Raw genomic sequence first — 24,256 nt, forward strand, 5'->3', positions numbered from 1 at the left:
TTGACTCTGTGAAATAAATTTCCGCCGAACCTGGGATCGAACTCACGCTGACAGCGGCCAACTGAATACAAATCCAGCGCGCTACCAACTGAGCTATATCCCCGCCCCAAGAGATGAGTCAGGCATAGCAGTCACTCAGCCGTTAACATTTGATGGATGGAGGGGTTCCATTAAAGGTGATGCTCGTCCCTATAGAATACTACATCTGTGTGGTACCAGATTTACGTTAGATCTTAATCTAAATTTTAAATATTGAAATGTGAGAGAAAGCGTTTGTCTCGGTGACTTTTCCAACATGAGCTTTGGGAAATAAGATCCCTGCCAGACTGTAGTTTGACACGACATCATTTACATGAAACACACACGTGTGAATGTATGGTTTGGTTGTGCCATTGGTGGTCTATCTAAGGATTAAATAGTTCTTCGACAAAAGGTGTGTATGTGTTTGTCCGGGAGAGGGGGTGCAATGGAGGCGATTGAAGATGGTGTAGGAATGGGGCATTTTAGACAATAAACATTAACTTTGATCAAAATCATTAGAGAGGATTAGTGGATGACTGGATCGAGATTGAAAGGTCAGTTTGTTGGTTAGGCTGTTGGTTGGTTGCTCGGCTGGCCTGTCGGTTGGACAGTTAAGAGTCTGCATCTCTGATTCTCTGCCTTTCTCCCACCCCTAGCCTTTCTGTGTGTGTGTGTGTGTGTGTGTGTGTGTGTGTGTGTGTGTGTGTGTGTGTGTGTTTGTGTGTGTGTGTGTGTGTGTGTGTGTGTAAACGCGCGTGCGGGTGCGTGCAAGCGTGCATATGTCTGTGTGCGTGTCTGTGTGAGTGTGCGTGCGTGCGTAATGCGCAGACGTTTATACAATTCCAGAAGCTGCGGACGTCCCCTTTAAATAATCAAGAGCAATTAAAGCTAACGGGCAAACACGGTCACGTCACTGGTACGCGTACATCCCACCACAGTTTGACAATTTCTCAACTTGTACGGACACATCGGCACCCGTAGATACAGTCGAACCTGTCCATAACGTCCACCCAACCTGGTCGTTACAGAGAGGTGGTCGCTATGAAAAAGTGAATCAAATTGAAGAAAAGCTCGCCGGGATCGTTCGGGGTGGTCGTTGTGGGCAGGTGGTCGTTATCGAGAAGCGGTCGCCAGGGCAGGTGGTCGTTATCGAGAAGCGGTCGCCAGGGCGGGTGGTCGTTATCGAGAAGCGGTCGCCAGGGCAGGTGGTCGTTATCGAGAAGCGGTCGCCAGGGCAGGTGGTCGTTATCGAGAAGCGGTCGCCAGGGCAGGTGGTCGTTATCGAAAAGCGGTCGCCAGGGCAGGTTTCACTGTACATCCAACAATCTGCTGCCGTGAGGGAAATACTGAACGGTCAAACATCTCCTTCGTCTGCTTCCTCTGTGTCGGACGGTCATGCGTGTGTCGTGTCTTCTATCAATTGAAGCTCTCTACTAAACTGGACTTTACTGCTCGTTCTTGACCTGCTGTTTTGAAGACTGGATACATTCTTCTTAGTAATTTTCAAATAGCAAATGAAGCTCTCAACTGAACTGGACTTTACTGGTCGTTCCTGACCTTCGGCGAAGAAGACTGGATAGATTCTTCTTATCAATGTTCTACTTTGAAAGGTTGGTCAATTAAGGAGCGCGTATATAGCCTATAATGACGCCGTGTTTCTGTCGGTTGACACGTTGTGACGGAGTTGTTACTGCCTGACACTCCTGTTTAGGTTTCAACGCCCAAAGTTGTGCGTACGTTCTCAAGAACAACGATAACAGAGGTGGCTACCGTGATGTTCCGGCGATTTGTGGTCAAGGAAGAGACTCCTAAAGGTGAAGGATTCAAAATGCCACATATTTTTTGTAATGCTTTTCAATCTTGTTGGAGTAGCAAGAAAAGCAACGAAAGGCATCTGAATTATTGTGCTTGTTAACTTTTTGTCACGGTGTAACGTTTTGATTTCTACTGTTTAGTTTGATATAAGTGTTGAATAGGCAGCGTAGACCAGCAGCAGTTGCAACATTTTTTAATTTTGAGAGACACGTCTCTCATAAAACTGGAGAATTTTTTAAAACTTTTAAAATAGTCAGTATGCCTGTCGTTGTATTTTCCAAGTTAAACGAGGTTTGATTACAAAGTTGTTTTTATTCAGCTTCACATTAATTCTACAAGCACAGAGTGAAATCAAATGGCTGATCTAAATATTTCCTTGTTTGGTGAGTGTCATCGTATTCTATGATAGAACGAGGAAGTCTGCTTCTCAATACACGTGAAGTAGATGAAGCACCAACTCATAAAAAGCAATACCTTTGCTCTTGACCAGCTCTTGAACATACCTCATATTTTCGTTTCTGATGATTGCTGTGACTTGCGCAGCTTGCGGAGTGAAAGAAATCTTAATCAATAATATTAATACATGAAGTAAGCCTCTTATAAACATGCGGACGCTTGTTTTCACTCAGTAAATTACAAATGTTATACTTGCCATCAATAACAAACCCAATGACACATTTTTCCTCTCCGTAGTCAGTTGAATGATAACTAATCACATTACATTATGTACTGAACTTTTACTTCTTGCTTTAGATAAAATGCAAATACTGTGCACTTTGACATACTGATCGATTGTATCTAGTGATCCCAAGTCATACAATAAGATTACTGGAGCTTAACAAAAAACTAAAAAAACTACACGATTGTGTACTCTAATGTGAATAAACTGATTTCTTTTTCAATTAAACAAGATTTTATTAAAGAAATACAGGGTGGCATGTATATATGCGATACAGACATTTGTGACCACACAAAAGCTAAGCTTATATTAAGTGTGGTTATAAATATGTACATCTAGATAGGAAATATTATTTCACGTGATGTCAAGGTCAGAGAATTGCTCATACCCTTATTAGAAATGTAAAACAGACAAGATACATTTTTTACAAAAAAAGAAGAAAAAATATAACAAAAGAATTATCGGGGAGATATGAGTCGGTAAGGTGGGTATACAGGGGAGGGAGGGGGGGGGGGTCGGTCAGAGAGACGATGACTGTCACAGACTTGCCAATTAAATGTTTCTGCAGCAGCAATAATTTCGTCCAAAGTGTTGTCCAAACTAATTAAGCTGAGGTTAGTCATGTGAATACACAGAAAAACCTTAAGCAAGATTCCCTCAAGCTTGACTTTCAGAAAAATCGTTAAACAACATGACCTACCAATAATCAGATACTGGATCATTAACATGGTGACCACTGGGTAATCAAAATCTATCACTTAACCTTATAAAACTATGTACCTTTTCGAATATTTCAATGTTTTCGGTAAGACGTAGGTTTGGCAGACCAAATAATAAACATTGTACATTTTGATGATCATTCGGTAATGTGTGTATTGTTAGCCTTCGGACATCATCGTAATTGCTACAAAATAATAAATAATGTTCAACATCTTCATTACGATATCCGCACTCACAAGTCGGGTTATCATTTAAGTGGCGTTTCATCATATCATCATTTAAATCGCTCATTTCTAATCTTAATCTACAGTGTATAATTCCTTCTTTTCTCTTACCATAATAATATTGAGGAGGAACTTTACTATCTGAACGACCTAGAAAATGTTCTTTTTCAATTGATCTGATCAGGGAAATATTGAAGAGCACCTGTTAATTTGCGTTGACTTGGATACACTGCGGAAATCAAAATGAGTACCAAAACTCCACCATCCCTGAACAAGAGCCACAACTTTGGAGTATTCCTCAAAAAAGGAAAAAGAGGAATTCTACAGGTATGTTGATTGTAGAAACAATGAACATCTCAGTCATTGTCATTGTCAGTGGCAGTATTAGTGTCAGTCTCTGTCTCAGTTACTTTCTCTACCTCTGTCTCTCTTTTTCTTAGTGTGAGTGAGTGTGCGTGAGAGAGAGCGAGAGAGAGAGAGAGAGAGAGAGAGAGAGAGAGAGAGAGAGAGAGAGAGAGAGAGAGAGAGAGAGAGAGAGAGAGAGAGAGAGTCGGCGTGTGTGTGAGCCTTGTGTATTTGTGTGTGTGTGTGTGTGTGTGTGAGTGTGTGTGTGTGTGTTTGAGAGTGTGTGTGTGTATTTGTGTGTGTGTGTGTGTGGCGTGTGTGTGCGTGTGTGTGTGTGTGGTGTGTGTGTGTATGTGTGTGTGTGTGGTGTGTGTGTGTGTGTGTGTGTGTGTGTGTGTGCGAGTGTGAGAGTGTGTTTGAGTGAGTGTGTGTGTGTGTGCGAGTGTGAGAGTGTGTTTGAGTGAGTGTGTGTGTGTGTGTGTATGTATGTGTGAGTGTGTTTGAGTGTGTGTGTGTGTGTGTGTGTGTGTGTGTGTGTGTATGTGTGTGTGTGTGTGTGTGTGTGTCAGTGTTCTGGCGCGTGTGAGTTCTGTCCTTAATGGCGCATTAGTATGCTCTTGTTATCTGAATAGTCTGCACTAGGATATCCCGTATTACCGTAATATTTACATTCTTAAGCACATGCACACCACCTAAAATGTCTACGCCACCAAACAGTATCAAATCAAAAACTCTCAAATGGCCTACTCGACGAAAACGTCAATTGTAGATCCCCCAGAAATCCCAACTGCACTGCAGCGAATGTGTGTGTGTGCGTGTGTGTGTGAGTGTGTATGTATGTGTGAGTGTGTTTGAGTGTGTGTGTGTGTGTGTGTGCGTGCGTTTGTGAGTGTGTGCGTGCGTGCGTGCGTGCGCGCTTGTGTGCGTGTGTGTCTGTGTCTGTGTGAGCAGTTGTGTGTATGCCCGCGCGTCAGTGTATGTTGTTCCCTTTGTCGCACATTACTATGCGCGTGTTTTATTAATAGTCTGCAATGGGATATTACTTATTACCGTAATATTTACATAGCCTACATAAGTACATAGACACCGCCCTAAATGTCTCCGCCATCAAAATATATCAAATCAAAATCTCTTTGATGGCTTACTCGACAGATTAAATCCAATTGCTCACCCCCTCAAAATGCAACATGCAGTGCGCAAAATGGTACATCCATATGTTAGCGCCCGCGGCTATTGGCGGTTTATGACAATAAAGATTCGCTTCTCTTCCGCAGCTGGATTTCCCGAGCCAGATGATTCTGATGATTCAACGAGGGCACATTAAAAAAACTCAACCGTTTCACTCTCTCCTCTACTTTGAATCAGAGGTAAAGAATCAATTATGTTGTTTTTGGTTGAAACAATGTTTGATTTCTGTTTACATGTTCGTGACATTGACATGAAAACAACAATCATGTTGTTTTCGTTAGCTTAGGATTATTTAGCTTTCTTCAAGAAGACTCAACCCTTTCACTCTTTCCTCTACTTTGAATCAGAAGTAAAGAATCAATAGTTTTATTTTCATTGGCTTAGGATTATTTAGCTTACATCAAGAAGACTCAGCTCTATCACTCTCTTCTCTAGTTTAAATCAGAGGTACAGGATCCATCATGTTGTTTTCATAAGCTAACTATTATTTAGCTTATTGTTTTATGTTGCTTTTTCATATAACAGTTTCTAGACGCGATTAATACATCGTAAAATCAGAGATAAAGAATCAATGGTAATGTTTTCAAGATTATTCATAAACAATCAACAAACAAGACAGGCTTGTGACTGGAACGTCGCATGAAAGACACAACATAACATTCACTTGAACGTCGACTTGGCGATCTCTCAAGTGGACATACAAAGAAATGATAATGAGAAAATGAACAGAATATGAACTTAGCTCAGCCAGGTGTCATGTCTGTGATCCCAAGATGGCGAGCAGGATTGCTCAGCTTAACGTTTTAGGACTCTAGTCCTAAGCAACAGTCACGTGTAAGTCGACCTGGCGGTCTTTATGTGGACATGCAAAGAAATAATGACAAGAAAATGAATAGAATATGAATTTAGCTCAGCCAGGTGTCATGTCTGTGATCGCAAGATGGCGAGCAGGATTATTCAGCTTATTATTTTAGGACTCTAGTCCTAAGCAACTCGTTCTCGTGCTGATATAGCACAAACTGACTGTAAGGCAGCTTGGTGTTATGATTTTCATAATGTCTGACACTGTGTTTCAGTTCTGTACTATTTTGTGCCACAGTCCTATTCTATGGGACTTTCAACGTAGCATGTGAAATTAAAATGACAATCGTCGTCGTTGAAAAAAAAATCCGGTTCTGCTACATGTAATTTCAAGAAATCAGATGTGTCATTATTTGGATGTTTTGGCTTCTGTTTTATCAAGAAAGCGCACTATAAGCACCTGTAAAATCAGTCGGTTTTTAATGATTTTAACAAATTCCACATCAGCTAGCATGAAAACCTACCTTTTGCACAGTCTAGCTGTAGATTTCCGAGGCCAAGCTGTGTAGTCTCACTGTTGATGCAAATGACAGGAGGACCTGCACATTTCCCTGAGGTTTGTGGATGGTGACCTTGACTTTGACGCCGATACGACGGAGGAGAAGTACGCCATCTGTCGTCTGCTGGACGCCATTTTGGAGGCACAGAACTCAGGTACGACCATCTCCATGTCTATCTCAAGACAGGGTAATCATCTCGAGACTGGGTAAATATCTCAAGACAGGGTAATCATGCTGATCTGTTCCACATTATGAGAATAAGCGCAAGTGGAAAGATAAGTACATTGCAGATTTTGGATGTTGTTGTTGCCACTGCTGCAGTAGTAGTGGTGGTTGTGTTTGTGGTGGTGGTGATGAGGATGATAGTGATGAGGATGATAGTGATGATTAGGAGAAGTCGAGGAGGAAGAATACGACGTCGTAAACGACCAAGACGATAATGATGATGATAAGAACTATGATTATGATTTCGCTGCTTCTGCCGCTGCATGCATGTTGGTAGTTGTTGACTTCATGTGGTTTACAAACATGAAGAACTCGTTTCAGAATCGGACGGATTCTTACCGGCAGGCGTCAATGTGTTCCCCCCGGCCCCTATCATTGCACAGAATGTGCTGAAAGATGGAGTTCTGGAAAAGAAAGGAAATACCACTATTACTACATGGAACAGGTGAGTCTGTCTGCCTTGATTTTTGTATCTGTGTTCGTCTGTCTGTCTTTTCGTCTCTACTCGCAATATGTATTTCTGCCTCTGTGTGTGTGTGTGTGTGTGTGTGTGTGTGTGTGTGTGTGTGTGTGTGTGTGTGTGTGTGTGCGTGTGCGTGTGTGTGTGTGTGAGTTTCCCAGTAGTGTTTTGACCAAACCAATTCTGAATGTGGATTGTTACTGTAGGCCTATATCTTGTGCCAGGACCCTAGTTCTGCATGACTCGTGTTCCATGCTGTTTGGATTTTGTGTTTGATCGCTTCTTTTTTTGTGTTGTTCAATCTTTATGACAGAAACGTACACTTTGAATTGAAGTGTTCAACTTTTGAACACCCTTTTTTAATTAGTGTGCTACTTTTTGTTGGTACGTAGATTGAGCTGCTATGTAACATGCCACACAGTGCTTAAAAACTGGTTACAGAAGAGGTGTTCAAGAATGGGACACTTCAGTTTAGAGTGTAGGTTCTATAGCTTACTGGATGATGGATTTGTGGTTGCAGACGACGGGTGCGGATCAGCGTGGGGGAGTTTTCTTACTTCAAACCTGGAGAGGAGGTGAGATTCTGTGTCGTGACATTGACGAAACGCATCCACGTTAGCTCAGTTGATGAACATTCTTTGCTAGCCTTTCCATCTTGTGTGTGTGTGTGTGTGTGTGTGTGTGTGTGTGTGTGTGTGTGTGTGTGTGTACCTGCGTGCGTGCGTGCATGCGTGCGTGCGTGATTGCGTGCGTATGTGTGTGCGGAGGTGTGTGTGACCTCGCGCAAGCTTTTGTGCTCATGAGTGTTTACAGTTATTTGCAGAAAGTGTGCTCAACCATGAAGAATTTATTAAGGAAAAATGCTGATCGCTTCCGTGTTTTTCCTTGCTCACGCACTTCAATTTCAGCAACATGAGAACCCCTGGTTTCTTCCTGAAATTAAATCTACTTGCCGCGTTGTTCTGTATTTTTTATGACATAAAAGCTAAATAATATTTTTAAAAATCCGTTAACAGTGATCGAAAAATCATGATTCAAATTTGTTGTGTAACACTGATGATTCACCGGGAACAACACATTTGAGATGTTCTTTAAAACTGATTGCATAAGCTAAAACCCATATGAATCAAACTATAATTATGTTCTATAACACCGATCATTGAAAAGAAAACGTGATTCGAATTGTTCTACAACACTGATTACACAGAGAAAAAGCATACCCAACACACAACACTATTCGAGTTGTTGTGTAACACTCATCGCAGCAGAAGATTTGTTCTGTGACACTGACCACAGGAAACGTGATTCTACGTGTTCGTAATTTGAGTTGTGTAAAACTGATCACAGAAATACACGATTTGGGTTGTCGTGGTACACTAATCACAGGGAAAGGGATTTTCTACGTGTTCTGTGTAGAGCTGACATGAATCGGGTTGTTGTGTGACACTGAACATAGGGAACGTAATTCTTCGTGTTCGTAATTTGAGTTGTGTTAAACTGGTCAGAGAAATACATGAATCGGGTTGTTGTGTGACACTGAACACAGGAAACGTGATTCTACGTGTTCGTAATTTGAGTTTTATAAAACTGGTCAGAGAAATACATGAATCGGGTTGTTCTCTGACACTTTACACAGGGAACTTACGTGATTCTACATGATCGAAATTTGAGTTGTGTAAAGCTGAGCACAGAAATACATGGATCAGGTTGTTGTGTAACTCTGACCACAGGAAAAGTTATTCTACGTGTTTTGTGTCAAGCTGATCACCGAAATACATGAATCGGGTTGTTGTGTAACACTAATCGTTTTTTCAGCTTGCACTGAACGTGGTCCAACTCAGACAGGACCGGTGTCGTATTCAGAGAATTGGGCAGAACACCATCGACCTCAAAGTCAATCAGCGGACATACTGGTGAGAGAGAACATGTTTGATTGTTTACCGTACAGTTTCGGTTTGTTTGTTTGTTCATGGGCTGAAACTCCCACGGCTTTTACGTGTATGACCGTTTTTACCCCGCCATTTAGGCAGCCATACGCCGCTTTCGGAGGAAGCATGCTGGGTATTTTCGTGTTTCTATAACCCACCGAACTCTGACATGGATTACAGAATCTTTTTCGTGCGCACTTGGTCTTGTACTTGCGTGTACACACGGGGGTGTTCGGACACCGAGGAGAGTCTGCACACAAAGTTGACTCTGAGAAATAAATCTCTCGCCGAACGTGGGGACGAACTCACGCTGACAGCGGCCAACTGGATACAAATCCAGCGCGCTACCGACTGAGCTACATCCCCGCCCGTACAGTTTCAGTGAAATGTGAACTACTTTCAGGGCTGGACCTACTGTTTGAGAGGGAAGGGCTTCCAAAATGAGGCAGAGGTACAGGGGCTGGCCAAGCGGGGGGTTGGAAGGAAGGGGGGGGGGGGGAGTTTCTCCCCAGATGCTGTTGAAATGTAGCATTTGAAAGGTGGATTTTGTGTTTCTACTTGAGAAAAAACACCATTTGTCGGGTAAGGGCCTTCCGAAACCCAGACCCCCCCCCCCCCCCCCCTAGAGCCAGCCCTAAAGTTACAGGCTTTTAGTCCAATATGGCTCCGGTACCTTTGAGTAAGCAAATTTAACTTTCCATCTCTTGATTGTATGTATTTTCTTCTTTGTTGGATAGTTTGTTTGCTTGACATGTTTTGAAGTGTGACGTGTGAAGTGCACGTACTGAAATTGCCGGTACACTGTGTAACGTAACGGTGTTATGTCCACGCAAGACTGGACACAAAGTAGTTGCCTCTCACACATCCTTGCTAGCTTGGCGCATGGGCAGTCCCTTGCCAATAGTCAGAAAGGAGCTTGCCGCAAACTCCGCGGTCGCAGTTTGTCGCAAAATCGGTCTTTCATAGCGCAAGAAATGCAAGAATTGCGACAAGTGCACACCTCTCTTTATTTTCAACTGCAAGACATGCACTCGGCTGGTTTGCAATGCGTCTGGTTGGATGATTAAAGCTTAATTGCTGCTTCAGTTTCAGAATTCCTAACGACAGTAAAAGCGGCCTTAGTGTGGAAACAGTCCGCGATGACTGGATCAAGGTAAGGCCTAGGCTACGTCATTTCTTACATTTTATTTGCAAAGCCATGTTGTGCAAAAGTAAACAGAACAGTCCTTGAACAAGGGCCAGGAACATTTTCAAACGAAAAATTCCAGATTGCGTTCTATTTCAGAGTGCCTACTTGTTCTTAAGTTAGACCGAGCGTTAAGTGCTTGAAATCTTCCTCATTCTTGTCAGAGTATTAAACTGTTTTCTTAATTTGCTTAAAGGCACAGTCATTCCCGTATGAACGATTCGGTTTACCATCTCAGATCTGCTTAAAGGCACAGTCATTCCCGTATGAACGATTCGGGTTACCATCTCAGATCTGCTTAAAGGCACAGTCATTCCCGTATGAACGCCGGATTCGGGTTACCATCTCAGATCTGATTAAAGGCACAGTCATTCCCGTATGAACGATTCGGGTTACCATCTCAGATCTGCTTAAAGGCACAGTCATTCCCGTATGAAGGATTCGGTTTACCATCTCAGATCTGCTTAAAGGCACAGTCATTCTTGTATGAACGATTCGGTTTACCATCTCAGATCTGCTTAAAGGCACAGTCATTCCCGTATGAACGATTCGGTTTACCATCTCAGATGTGCTTAAAGGCACAGTCATTCCCGTATGAACGATTCGGTTTACCATCTCAGATGTGCTTAAAGGCACAGTCATTCCCGTATGAACGATTCGGTTTACCATCTCAGATGTGCTTAAAGGCACAGTCATTCCCGTATGAACGATTCGGTTTACCATCTCAGATGTGCTTAAAGGCACAGTCATTCCCGTATGAACGATTCGGTTTACCATCTCAGATCTGCTTAAAGGCACAGTCATTCCCGTATGAACGATTCGGTTTACAATCTCAGATCTGCTTAAAGGCACAGTCATTCCCGTATGAACGATTCGGTTTACCATCTCAGATCTGCTTAAAGGCACAGTCATTCCCGTATGAACGATTCGGTTTACCATCTCAGATCTGCTTAAAGGCACAGTCATTCCCGTATGAACGATTCGGTTTACCATCTCAGATCTGCTTAAAGGCACAGTCATTCCCGTATGAACGATTCGGTTTACCATCTCAGATCTGCTTAAAGGCACAGTCATTCCCGTATGAACGATTCGGTTTACCATCTCAGATCTGCTTAAAGGCACAGTCATTCCCGTATGAACGATTCGGTTTACCATCTCAGATCTGCTTAAAGGCACAGTCATTCCCGTATGAACGATTCGGTTTCTCATCTCAGATCTGGCCTGACTTTCACACGGGACAAAGCCCTCCACTCAGACACGTATCAACAATCAACGTGTAGAGTGTCTGTGTAGAGTGATAATAATACAATCAATAAAATGTATTTCTTATAAAGCCACAGTGGTTTTTATAAGAAATCAATTCAAACAAAATCAACCCTACTCCCGTGTAAAAGCCCGGCAAGAGCACACCTGTGTTCACGGGAAGGACTTTTAAACAGTGTTTTATTATCCTACATAGTCAACACAAGAACAATCATCCTCATTTTGGAATACAACAACAACAAGAAATTCCTCCGAGGTAGGAAAAACACCCCCGTTGGTCAAAGGGAAATAACCATTCTCACTGCCACCAACTGAGAAGGTTATTTCCCTTTGACCATTAATATGTGCCTCTATAAGTCCTTGTAGAATCTTAATCCACCAATAACTCCCTAACCGTGTGTTTGACTGGTCCCAATTTTTGTAAGGACCGTCTCAGGAATGTATAGAACCTGTTCACCAAGTTTGGTGACGATCGGTCCGTTCATTCTTGAGATCTATATGCGAACACAAACACACACCCAAACAAACACATCGAGCGAATCCTATACACACCCCTATACCGGGGGTGTAATAAGCAAACGACTTAGAGTGGTATACATTTTGCAGTAACCAGATATGACATTTGTGACCTCGAGCACCATATGATCTGACAGGCGTTTGACCAAGCGATGACGATGAAGCGGGCAGCGGTGTTCCCCTCCTCTGCCCCTGCCGTCCCCCCGCCGGACTACGAGCAAGCGCCGGACTCCGAGTCCGCGTCCGACGTCAGCTCCATGGGCGACTCGCCCTTCATTGCGCGCAAAGAACTGGACACCGGGCAGTCTGATGACCAGGGGTATGGGGGCAACTTTTCTTTCTTCCGTAAATGATTAAACCAAGCTGTCTGTCTCTCTGTCTGTCTGTCTCTGTCTGTCTGTTTGTCTGTCTGTCTGTCTCTCTCTGTGTGTGTCTCTCTCTCTTTTCTCATCTCTCTCTCTCTCTCTCTCTCTCTCTCTCTCTCTCTCTCTCTCTCTCTCTCTCTCTCTGTTTTTGTGTGTCTGTCTGTCTGCTTATCTGTTTACGTCTGTCTCTTTCTCTGTCCTTTTTACTCTGGTTTTCCAAAATGTTGTCCAGAAGAAGCCTCAACGGGCGAACATTTGATACTGGAATTGTGCCGTCTTGTTGGGTAAAGATCCCTTAAATTAAGTCCTTTTAACATGCTTGTGTGGGTGCTTTAATCATTCAGCAACCAGGAGATCACAGCGAGCGTCAGTGTTCACTTCAGCTACAACAAAAAGGCCCCCAGCAGCAGCAGCGACATTGGCACCGCCACCGGCACAACGCTCAACCACCCCAAACCCAAATCCACCAAGAGGGGGCCTGTGTATCCATTAAGAAGGAACAAAGAGAAGTACTTGGTCTAGTTTACTTTTATTTGTGTGTGTTGGTTTTCGTTGTTGGGGAAGACGCTTAAGCATGCCCTTTAAATCGATAAACAGTAACGTTATATAACACACTTGGTATCTGTATGTTTAACTGTACATTAATCTGTGGCACAGAAAATGTAACATGTACTTTTGGCGCGAATTTGTACAATGCATACATGGACAAGAATGTATTAAACAATGCCGTTGTGTCTGCGGTGTCAAAGTTTGCGACATCAACATAATCATGTATCCATGCTGTTTCCACACACACACACACACACACACAAACACACACACACACACACACACACACACACACACACACATACACACACACACACACACACACACACATACGCACATACACATATACTTAAACATTTTCATTTACAAAATACTCAAACGTCTCACCCTAATTCGCAAATAAACATTACATTTAAATCAATAGGCCTACCATAATCTAAACTTACTAATACACATTTTTGCTATCATGGTCTAGTGTACTACTCAAAACAATTGAAGGGCCATCCCTGATGCATTGCATGCCTTATATACAGATCAGTGAAAAAGCTAATGTAAGATCAATCATCAACTGGTGTTTAAGCCTGCCCTTAATTGGGCGAAGTCGACTACGCGATGTATACTTCGCGAAGCTGGTCGCACGGAGCTTTAGCACTGAGTTTTTGGTAAAAAGACTTCGGGAGGTCTTTGCGAAGGCGATTTCTGGCTCAATTCAGGATCGCCTTTAATGAAAGAGAAGACAGGCTAATTGCTCACAAGAAGCATTACAGTAGAATACATACGAGCTCTCAAACTATCGCTTGATTATTTGAAGTTCAAATTGCACAAGCATAGAATATAAACACCTCTCTCTCTTTCAAGGAGCCAGCAGCAAGCTATCTAACTTGGTCGTGATTAATATGCATGGCTGGACACCTAAACAGCGTCAACGTGCCGAGGGTACAGTGACTGGTAGGATTTTGCACCAAAGCCTTTTCAGTCTAAACCTTGACAGCGGTGAAACGCTCTTCGGAACTTTAGAGGTTGTGAAAGAAACACAATAAAACACCAAGCAAGAAAGAAAGAAAGTAAGACAGAAATAAACAGGCAGGCAGGCAGGCAGATAGCAAGCAAGCACGCACGCACACACACTGCACACACTACACCACAACCCCCCCCCCACACACACACAAACACACACAAACCTCAACCACATACCACACGTATTCACACATTACTTCCTAACGACTACGACCTCTCTTGACCTTGACATGAGTCTCGTGTTCCATACAGACAGTCGGCCAAGGAGATAGTGTCCAGACCTCACCCGGACTGCTTGTCTGATGACCCCGTCACGGCCCTCACAGCCAAGTTCATCGCGCACAGCTTCTTCGACAAGCCTCCTCCCTCCCCCTTTCCCCGCTCCACCTCCCTCAAACAGTCCAGAACCAAGGCCCTTGATGACCGCGTCCTTGCGCACTCTGACCTTGGCCTTGGTGAAGGTGACGCCAAGGTCATCTCCAGGAAGAACTTTGAGGAAGACGTTGAAAGGTCCGAGGAGAGCCCGGTCAGCAGAGTCCCTGGGAAGGGGAGGAAGACTGTCTTCGACGTGTGGAAGGACGCTGAAACGATCCGGGAGAAGTCGGAAACCGAGAGAAACTTTGACAAAAATAGTCTTGCCAAAAGGGTCAGCCGAAGCTTCAAAGATGACAGCTTCCTCAAAACAGGCCGTCTTTCAGAGGAGAACAATCTCAGGAGTGAAGGGAAATCGGTCACAACCGGTGTTGGAAATGTTGGAGGAGCTTTGGTTAAAGCCAACAGCATGTCAGACCTTTTGGATGTCAGCGACGGCAACAAGAAATATGACGTCAAAAGGCCCGCACCCCCACCTCCCTCTCAACTTCCCACTCCCCCTCCCACTGCCCCAACGGCCCCAACGGCGCCACTATTTGTCCCACCCCCACCTCCCACGGGAAAAGGCAAAGTGGGGAAGGGTGGAATCAAACTGAAGCAGGTGCACTGGACAGCTGTGGAAAAGAAACGGGTATGGCATTCTGTGTGTGTGTGTGTGTGTGTGTGTGTGTATGTGTGTGTGTGTGTGTGTGTGTGTGTGTGTGAGAGAGAGTGTGTGTGTGTGTGTAGTATGAAACAATTGAATTTATCTGTATCACACAGTGTATGTGTGTGTGTGTGTGTGTGTGTTTGTGTGTATGTGTGTGTGTGTGTGTGCGTTTGTGTGTGTGTGTGTGTGTGTGTGTGTGTGTGTGTGTGTGTGTGTGTGTGTGTGTGTGATCATTAGGAAATAATACTCGTAAGGTCATTAGGCTGTGCACGTATCGGTATCGTATATCATTAAATTTTAGTAATATTTTGATGATGTCACCAGGTGTCTGCGTCACTGTGGGGGGACAGCAAAGCGCACGTGCCAACCCTTGACTTCCGTTTTCTGGAGTCCATGTTTTCTGTCTACGACAAAGAAAAGGCCAGTATCAGTGAGTATGCTTTACTTCTGGAGTCCATGTTTTCTGTGTATGACAAAGAGAAAGCCAGTGTTATAAGTGAGTATGCTTTACTTCTGTTTGCGCTACCTTTAATTAGTCTACTATTTCTTAATTAAAATATATACATATTTAAGTGTGAGAAATTTTCATTGTGCACACGTGTAACTGTCACTTCACGATACAGCAGGGCTGTACATTTGATACCTTTACCTCTTATGTATTTGACTAACATAGTGGTGTTACATGCCTTACATTCAGTAAAGCAGGCACCGTAGAACACAAAGAGTGTTCAGAACTTTAGCATCCAGTTGTGTTCGAGACACTTGATGTATCTATTGTTTTTGCCACACAAAAAACAAAGCAGTTAAACAGTACTTGCTGGACACAAAAAGGGCCATGAACTTTAGGCATTCTGTTCAGTCATCCAAACTCAACATCATTTATAGCTGTTGATGCTGGTAACAATGCGGCGAAACGTACCACGCTGCACTGTACAGAAAGAGGGCCTAGAACCTTGGTATAAGTGGCTTGATGGCATTGTACTTGCATCTGGTCGCTCTGCCACAGACAGCAAAGAACAAAAGCAGAGGACCTGGACCTTTGGTAGCCTATCTCATTCACTGGTATCCTGTTTTCTTATTACACCCCCGGTATAGGGGTGTGTATAGGATTCGGTCCATGTGTTTGTTTGTTTGTGTTCGCATATAGATCTCAAGAATGAACGGACCGATCGTCACCAAACTTGGTGAACAGGTTCTATACATTCCTGAGACGGTCCTTACAAAAATTGGGACCAGTCAAACACACGGTTAGGGAGTTATTGGTGGATTAAAATTATACAAGGACTTATAGAGGGACATCTTCATGGTCAAAGGGAAATAACCATTCTCACTCAGTCACTGCCACCAACTGAGAAGGTTATTTCCCTTTGACGGGGGTGTTTTTCCTACCTCGGAGGAATTTCTTGTTCTATCTGTTCTTCTTGCTGAAGAGAGCTAGGCAGTGAAACAGACGCTGCTGGACACGAAGAGAGCCCAGAATTTCGGCATCCTGTTGGGTAACAGCATTGTGAGTTATTCATAATTGTCTGTTATACAGAGACCAAGGCAGTGAAACAGACGCTGCTGGACACGAAGAGAGCCCAGAATTTCGGCATCCTGTTCAGCGGCTTCAAGGACGACTGTTTGGCCAAGTTACTGGACGCCCTCGGCTCTGTCACGGAGCCTGAGTCCTTCCAGCTACAGAAAATGGCCACGCTCAAAAGGTGTCATTATCTTAGTGTCTCGTTTTCTAGTGCCTGCTCCCTGCATGTCTGTGTGTCTCTGTCTGTCTGTCTGTCTGTCTGTTTTGTATGTATGTCTGTGGCCAAGTTACTGAACGCCGTCGGCAGCGTCACGGAGCCCGGGAGTCCGTCAAACTGCAGAAACTGGCCACACTCAAAAGGTCTCATCATCATACCTGTCACGGAGCCAGAGTCTTTCGAGTGACAGAAAATGGCCACACTCAAAAGGTTCCTGCATCTTTTTGACTCTCCTCTCTGAGCGTAGATGCAGATTGTTTTCACAGTTAAAATCTGTATTTCTTTGTACGCTTTTCACCAGCAAATATTGTTATGAATTGCACAGGAAAGCGTGAACCGCTGAGTGGATTCGCTTCATCGTCGTTAGGGCTCAATATCAATAAATTATGCCAGGCGACAAAACCGGGTCCTTGGCTGTGCGTAAGAGTGTGGGCCTACGTGTAGCTTGAAATCAGCAGATGCACTGACTCTGTGCGGAGAAATAGTGCCATCCAAAATGACTCTATTGCTATTACTGACGTTACTGTAGTTTTTTGTGTTTCTCGGCACGTTTTCACTATCAATCGCGTGTGTAATTACTGTGTGTCGTTGTTTTGTCTTGCATTCATGAACAGATTTAATGTGCCACTGTAATTGAGCCCGAAGTCGACTTCGAGAAGACTTCGCAAAGTCGTTTTACCGATAACTTCGTGCGGCAGCTTCGCGAAGTATACTTCGCGTAGTCGACTTCGCCCAGTTAAAGACGTAGACAGGCTTTAACCTCAGATGTTTGTTGTTCAGGTTCCAGCCGACGGCCGACGACACGGAGATGTTCAAGATGTACCGCCGCTCCCGTGACAGCCTGGCGCCAGTGGACCGCTTCATGCTGGACCTGTGTGAGATCCCCAAGCTCAGCGTCCGCATCGACCTGGCCCTCGCCCTTTGGGACCTGCCCAACAACTACGCCGCTCTGCAAGAAGTGAGTGTGATCTCTTTGCGATACTGTGGCGTACGACTGGTCATTGGATCTCTATGTTATACTGCGGTGTACGACCGTCTAGCTCTGTTTAAACGTAAGAGTTACAAGCCAGTCTTACGCCTCTTTCATGCATAATGGTTAGCTCAATTTCTTAATGTGTTCAGGAGGTGGACGAGTTACTGGGTGCATGCAAAGCGTTGCTAAGCAACACGAGTCTGCCCGTGGTTCTCCGCTGCATGCTGTCCATCGGGAACCACCTCAACGCCAAGCGACAGTCCAAGGACGTCCCGGGATTCCAGATCTCCTCCGTGGACAAGGTCAGCGGCCTTCTTGCAGTCTTAGTGTACTGATCACAGTTTTAATCTTTGTGTACTGATCACTGATCATTGGCTGGATGACATTTTCTTAAAATTTACTCAGGAACTTCCTCTGGGGAAAGTGATCTTGAATTTTGAAAAACAACAGAAATCAGTTCTCACGAACACAAAGACAGCACAAATAAAAAGGTCGAATTTTCGTCTATGGAGGCTTCTTCGGGACAACTTGATCTTGGATTGATAACAGTCAAGTTAAGTACAAGACGAGCGAGACTCTTGATTAAGGTCCCACTTTAATCATTCCAGAAATACTGGAAATGTTTGTTTGTAAGGTCTCAATGCATATTCTCTGTAATGACTCGGTGCCTTAGTTCTTCAAGTTCGACAGGGAGATAACTCAGTCAGTAGCAACGCTGGCTCGAAAACCAGTCGTCGCTATCGGCGTGGGTTGGACCCCCACGTTCGGCAAGGGATTTATTTCCAAGAGTCAACTTTGTGCAGGCTCTCCTCGATGTCCGACCACCCCCGTGTGCACGCATGCGTACGATAAAGATCCCAAGTTCACAACAAAGGTCTCAGCGCTTGGAAACATGAATACTCGCATACAGAAAAAAGAAAACTAATTGGTAGCGCCGTACTGTATGGCATTGCGCTTTCCCTAGTAACCATGAAGGTAACCGGACGATAAAATACCAATTTCAATACCAATACGAATCTGTGACTGTGTGCACCAGATGGTTGACCTGAAGGGCACTGACCCCCACTACAGCGTGATGACCTACCTGGTGGAGCAACTGACCGTCACCAGGCCCGACCTGCTGGACTGGACAATGACACTGGACAGCATACCCAAAGTGGTCGGCTACTCCGTCAAGGCTATTGGTGCCGAGATTGATGGTCAGTGTGATATATGTGTTTTGTCGGCTATTCTGTCAATACCATTGGCGCTGAGATTGGTGGTGATTGTGATATAAGTGTTATGTCGGCTATTCCGTCAAGGCCATTGGCGCCGAGATTGATGGTCAGAGTGATATATGTGTTTTGTCGGCTATTCTGTCAAGGCCATTGGTGCTGAGATTGATGGTGATTGTGATATAAGTGTTATGTTTGCAATTCCATCAAGGTCATTGGCGCTGACATTGATGGTCAGTGTGATATAAGTGTTATGTTGGCTATTCTGTCAAGGTCATTGGCGCTGACATTGATGGTCAGTGTGATATAAGTGTTATGTCGGCGATTCTGTCAAGGTCATTGGCGCTGACATTGATGGTCAGTGTGATACAAGTGTTAAGTCGGCTACTCCGTCAAGGCCATTGGCGCTGAGATTGATGGTCAGTGTCATTAAGTGTTGACCATGGATCTCCAGACAAGAATTGTTCTGATAATATGAAGAAGAGTTTGGATTTTTTACCACCAAAAACTGATCTTCGTGATTACCACGCGGACGAACTTTTTATGTTTGGTGTAGTAGTAAAGGGATAGTTGCTATCAACACTTTGCAGGGGGCTTTCAAAACATATTTTTGATTGCAGCCTGCACCCCCCCCCCCAAAAAAAAAAAAGCAAAAAAGCAAGCAACACTACACCCCTCTCTGCCTGCGGAGCTCACCTTGTAACCCACCCAAACGTGCATCAAACAACTTCTCTCATTACATTTTATTTTCAATCATAAACGTTGTTCGTTCTGATAGTGTTTCCTGAGAAATAACACGCGTGCCTTCCATGTTATATGTCGAAATACTGTGTCAAGTGTATGATTGTCCATGTAATTTGTTACTGTTGGGTTTCAGTGCTGAAGAATTTACAAACGTGTTTGAGATTGTGAGCGCGCTTAACCTGCTCTTTTAACAAGAATGACCTGCAAAAAGTGAAGAAATACTGTGTCAAGTGTATGATTGTCCATATACTTCGTTACTGTTTGGTTTCAGTGCTGAAGAATGACCTGCACAAAGTGAAGAAATACTGTGTCAAGTGTATGATTGTCCATATACTTCGTTACTGTTTGGTTTCAGTGCTGAAGAATGACCTGCACAAAGTGAAGAAATACTGTGTCAAGTGTATGATTGTCCATATACTTTGTTACTGTTTGGTTTCAGTGCTGAAGAATGACCTGCACAAAGTGAAGAAATACTGTGTCAAGTGTATGATTGTCCATATACTTCGTTACTGTTTGGTTTCAGTGCTGAAGAATGACCTGCACAAAGTGAAGAAATACTGTGTCAAGTGTATGATTGTCCATATACTTTGTTACTGTTTGGTTTCAGTGCTGAAGAATGACCTGCACAAAGTGAAGAAATACTGTGTCAAGTGTATGATTGTCCATGTCATTTGTTACTGTTTGGTTTCAGTGCTGAAGAATGACCTGCACAAAGTGAAGAAATACTGTGTTAAGTGTATGATTGTCCATGTCATTTGTTAGTGTTTGGTTTCAGTGCTGAAGAATGACCTGCAAAAAGTGAAGAAATACTGTGTCAAGTGTATGATTGTCCATGTCATTTGTAACTGTTTGGTTTCAGTGCTGAAGAAGGACCTGCAAAAAGTAAAGAAATACTGTGTCAAGTGTATGATTGTCCATGTCATTTGTAACTGTTTGGTTTCAGTGCTGAAGAATGACCTGCAAAAAGTAAAGAAATACCACAAGACGCTGAAAGGAGTGACTGGAGTGCACAAGAAATTCATGTCTGATGTTCAGGTAATTGCTTTGGGGCCTGCCTACAAGCACAGGCAGACACAAATAGGCACAGACGCACACACGCAAACATGGACACATGCTCGCACGCACGCGCACGCACGCACCCACACACTGACAAGCAGCAAGCGGCACACACACACAACCGGTCAGAGACACAGACAAACACTCACACACAAACATTAACACACACACACAAATACACACACAAAACCGTTCACAGACACTGACAAACATTCACACACAAATAAACATAAACACACACAGCCGTTTACAGACACACACAAATAAACATAAACAAACACACACGGCACACATACAAACACACACACACACACACACAACAGTTCACAGACACACACTCACACACAAATAAACATAAACAAACACAAACACACACAGAACTATATAGAAGTGTTCAGACCACCGACATGTTGTGATAAATGTTTTCAGAACTTTGTGTCGGAGTACGAGAAACGTGTGCAGACTATCCATGACAAGAGCGAAAAACTGAAGCATCACTTTACCCAGCTGCTTGTAAGTTTTGTCACCGAGACTTTCACCTGTTCGTCAGTGAATGTGCGCCCTTTTAGTTCTGGAATTGCGGTTTATACCAATCTTTCGTGGGAATATACTTCAATTCAATTTGTGTTTACAGATATTCTGTATTAGGGAGACAGCTCCGGAAGAGAGAGAGAGAGAGAGAGAGAGAGAGAGAGAGAGAGAGAGAGAGAGAGAGAGAGAGAGAGAGAGAGAGAGAGAGAGAGAGAGAGAGAGAGAGAGAGAGAGAGAGAGAGAGAGAGAGAGAGAAAGAGGTGGGGAGGGAAGGTGGGAGAGGTTATAGCAATGGCAAATCTTAATTTTACGAAGTTGATAGAATAATTCATCTTTCTATTTTTTTTATTTTTTATTTTACATCCAGCCGTTGCCCAAAAGAGGGAACATCTCTTCGCTAAAAGAAAAGGAAACAAGTCGCGTAAGGCGAAAATACAATATTTAGTCAAGTAGCTGTCGAACTCACAGAATGAAACTGAACGCAATGCCATTTTTCAGCAAGACCGTATACTCGTAGCATCGTCAGTCCACCGCACATGGCAAAGGCAGTGAAATTGACAAGAAGAGCGGGGTAGTAGTTGCGCTAAGAAGGATAGCACGCTTTTCTGTACCTCTCTTTGTTTTAACTTTCTGAGCGTGTTTTTAATCCAAACATATCATATCTATATGTTTTTGGAATCAGGAACCGACAAGGAATAAGATGAAAGTGTTTTTAAATTGATTTGGACAATTTAATTTTGATAATAATTTCTATATATTTAATTTTCAGAGCTTGTTTTTAATCCGAATATAACATATTTATATGTTTTTGGAATCAGCAAATGATGGCGAATAAGATAAACGTAAATTTGAATCGTTTTATAAATTTTTAATTTTTTTTACAATTTTCAGATTTTTAATGACCAAAGTCATTAATTAATTTTTAAGCCACCAAGCTGAAATGCAATACCGAAGTCCGGGCTTCGTCGAAGATTACTTGACCAAAATTTCAACCAATTTGGTTGAAAAATGAGGGCGTGACAGTGCCGCCTCAACTTTCACGAAAAGCCGGATATGACGTCATCAAAGACATTTATCAAAAAAATGAAAAAAACGTATGGGGATTTCATACCCAGGAACTCTCATGTCAAATTTCATAAAGATCGGTCCAGTAGTTTAGTCTGAATCGCTCTACACACACACACAGACACACACACGCACACACACACACGCACATACACCACGACCCTCGTTTCGATTCCCCCTCGATGTTAAAATATTTAGTCAAAACTTGACTAAATATAAAAAAGAGTCATGATCCTTCAGAGAAGGAGAGAGTTTTAATCGATATGCATGGCTGTTTCTGTGCTGTACTGAATGTTCTGTTGTGGCGTGTACTCTGCGTGTTGTACGAGCATATGAGTGCGTGTTTGATTTACCATCGCCCGGCTCTTTATTCTCTGATATTAATCCTATGTGTACAGACGTGGCTGGGAGAGCCAGCAACACGGACCTCTGACGTCCTGTTCTCCAGTCTGGCGCTGCTCATCGACAGATTCCACACAGCACGCGCACGTCTGACAGCAACAACGACATGATGTGAATGATGGGAAACACCAGATACATGTTTGACTTTAAAACGTTGACGTCTGCATGGTTCTTCAGTCTATCGATGCTCATCGGTAGATTTGATACTGCACGCTCACCTCTGACATCAGCAGCGACGTGATATAAACCGATGAATGATGGGATGTAAAGAACGCCAGATACATGTTTGAATTTGAACCTTTAATTATGTACGATACCGATACATGCACAGCCAAAAAGAGACATCTTGGTGTTTAAAAAAGAAAAATCGATATCGTATGTCTTTAAAATGTCAGGTTTTCAGTCTGGCGCTGCTCATTAACAGATTTTCCACTGCCTGTTCACGTCTGACAGCTGCGACCTGATCTTATTTTTTTGTAATAATTAATGGACTTGACAGGACATGAGATTCTGTTGAAATCAGGTTGTGATCGGGACGAAATGTAATTTATTTATGTTAATGCTGCTGTGACTAACCGTTCCTTGGTCACACGATTTCAACCATGCGTGTGTGTGTAAGTGTGTGTGTGTGTGTGTGTGTTCCAGTGACTATTAGTGCATCTTGTGTTTGAACACATGTGACCTGTCAGTCATTGCTCTACAGGGAAATTAAGTACCAATCCTTGTTTCATTGCTTTACCTTCCCCCTGGTTCCGTACTCCTTGCTCGACGACAAGGCTTGGCATTTGTTAGTTGCCTTAGTATTTATTGTGCGGAGGAAAGATGTTGGGTCTATGTTCAGGTCCGCATACAAATTGTTCAAACTATATAGACTGTAGAAATGCGGTCGAGGGGAGGCAATGATAATTATGTCCCTTAGGCTGTACAACTCGCTGTGTTACTGAACGCTCTCAAGTGTTGGTCTCCGTTACAGACACACACACAGACCTTATAGCAGAAAATCATGTTTCAAAGATATTATTTTAATGCCCGAAAAAATGTTAGCATCCCCCCGCGGGTTAGGGGGAGTCCCATATTGGATGGGACGAGAAAGAATTTACCCGATGCTCCCCAGCATGTCGTAAGAGGCGACTAACGGATTCTGTTTCTCCTTTTACCCTTGTTAAGTGTTTCTTGTATAGAATATAGTCAATTTTTGTAAAGATTTTAGTCAAGCAGTATGTAAGAAATGTTAAGTCCTTTGTACTGGAAACTTGCATTCTCCCAGTAAGGTCATATATTGTACTACGTTGCAAGCCCCGGCCTGGAGCAAATTTTCGATTAGTGCTTTTGTGAACAAGAAACAATTGACAAGTGGCTCTATCCCATCCCCCCCCTTCCCCCGTCGCGATATAACCTTCGTGGTTGAAAACGACGTAAAACACCAAATAAAGAAAGAAAGAAATGTTAGAAACACAATTATGTCCAAATGTCGAACACGCATGGAATGAGGATAAACAACTGTGTGTGTGTGTGTGTGTGTGTGTGTGTGTGTGTGTGTGTGTGTGTGTGTGTGTGTGTTTGAGTGTGTGTTTGAGAGAGAGAGAGAGAGGACACAAATATTTTTTTCTGAAACAATGCCAATATTCCCATTATTTGTCTTTCCTGAG

The 24,256-nt window shown here is 43.3% G+C and overlaps 1 protein-coding gene across 1 annotated transcript; it reads left to right on the top strand.

Annotated features, from left to right (window-relative positions):
* The first annotated feature begins 3,702 nt into the window (after positions 1-3,702).
* On the top strand, positions 3,703-24,051 carry LOC138976573 (formin-like protein 3). Its single transcript, XM_070349455.1, has 17 exons — positions 3,703-3,786; positions 6,387-6,507; positions 6,900-7,023; positions 7,559-7,613; positions 8,854-8,951; positions 10,053-10,119; positions 12,069-12,250; positions 12,641-12,805; positions 14,115-14,865; positions 15,208-15,313; positions 16,421-16,586; positions 17,403-17,580; positions 17,745-17,897; positions 18,632-18,794; positions 20,497-20,588; positions 21,039-21,122; positions 22,604-24,051. The coding sequence occupies exons 1-17, from the start codon at positions 3,703-3,705 to the stop codon at positions 22,715-22,717; spliced, it is 2,703 nt and encodes a 900-aa protein (XP_070205556.1). The 3' UTR covers positions 22,718-24,051.
* The last annotated feature ends 205 nt before the right edge of the window (positions 24,052-24,256 follow it).

This window comes from Littorina saxatilis, linkage group LG1, assembly GCF_037325665.1.
Source record: "Littorina saxatilis isolate snail1 linkage group LG1, US_GU_Lsax_2.0, whole genome shotgun sequence".
NCBI lineage: Eukaryota > Metazoa > Mollusca > Gastropoda > Littorinimorpha > Littorinidae > Littorina > Littorina saxatilis.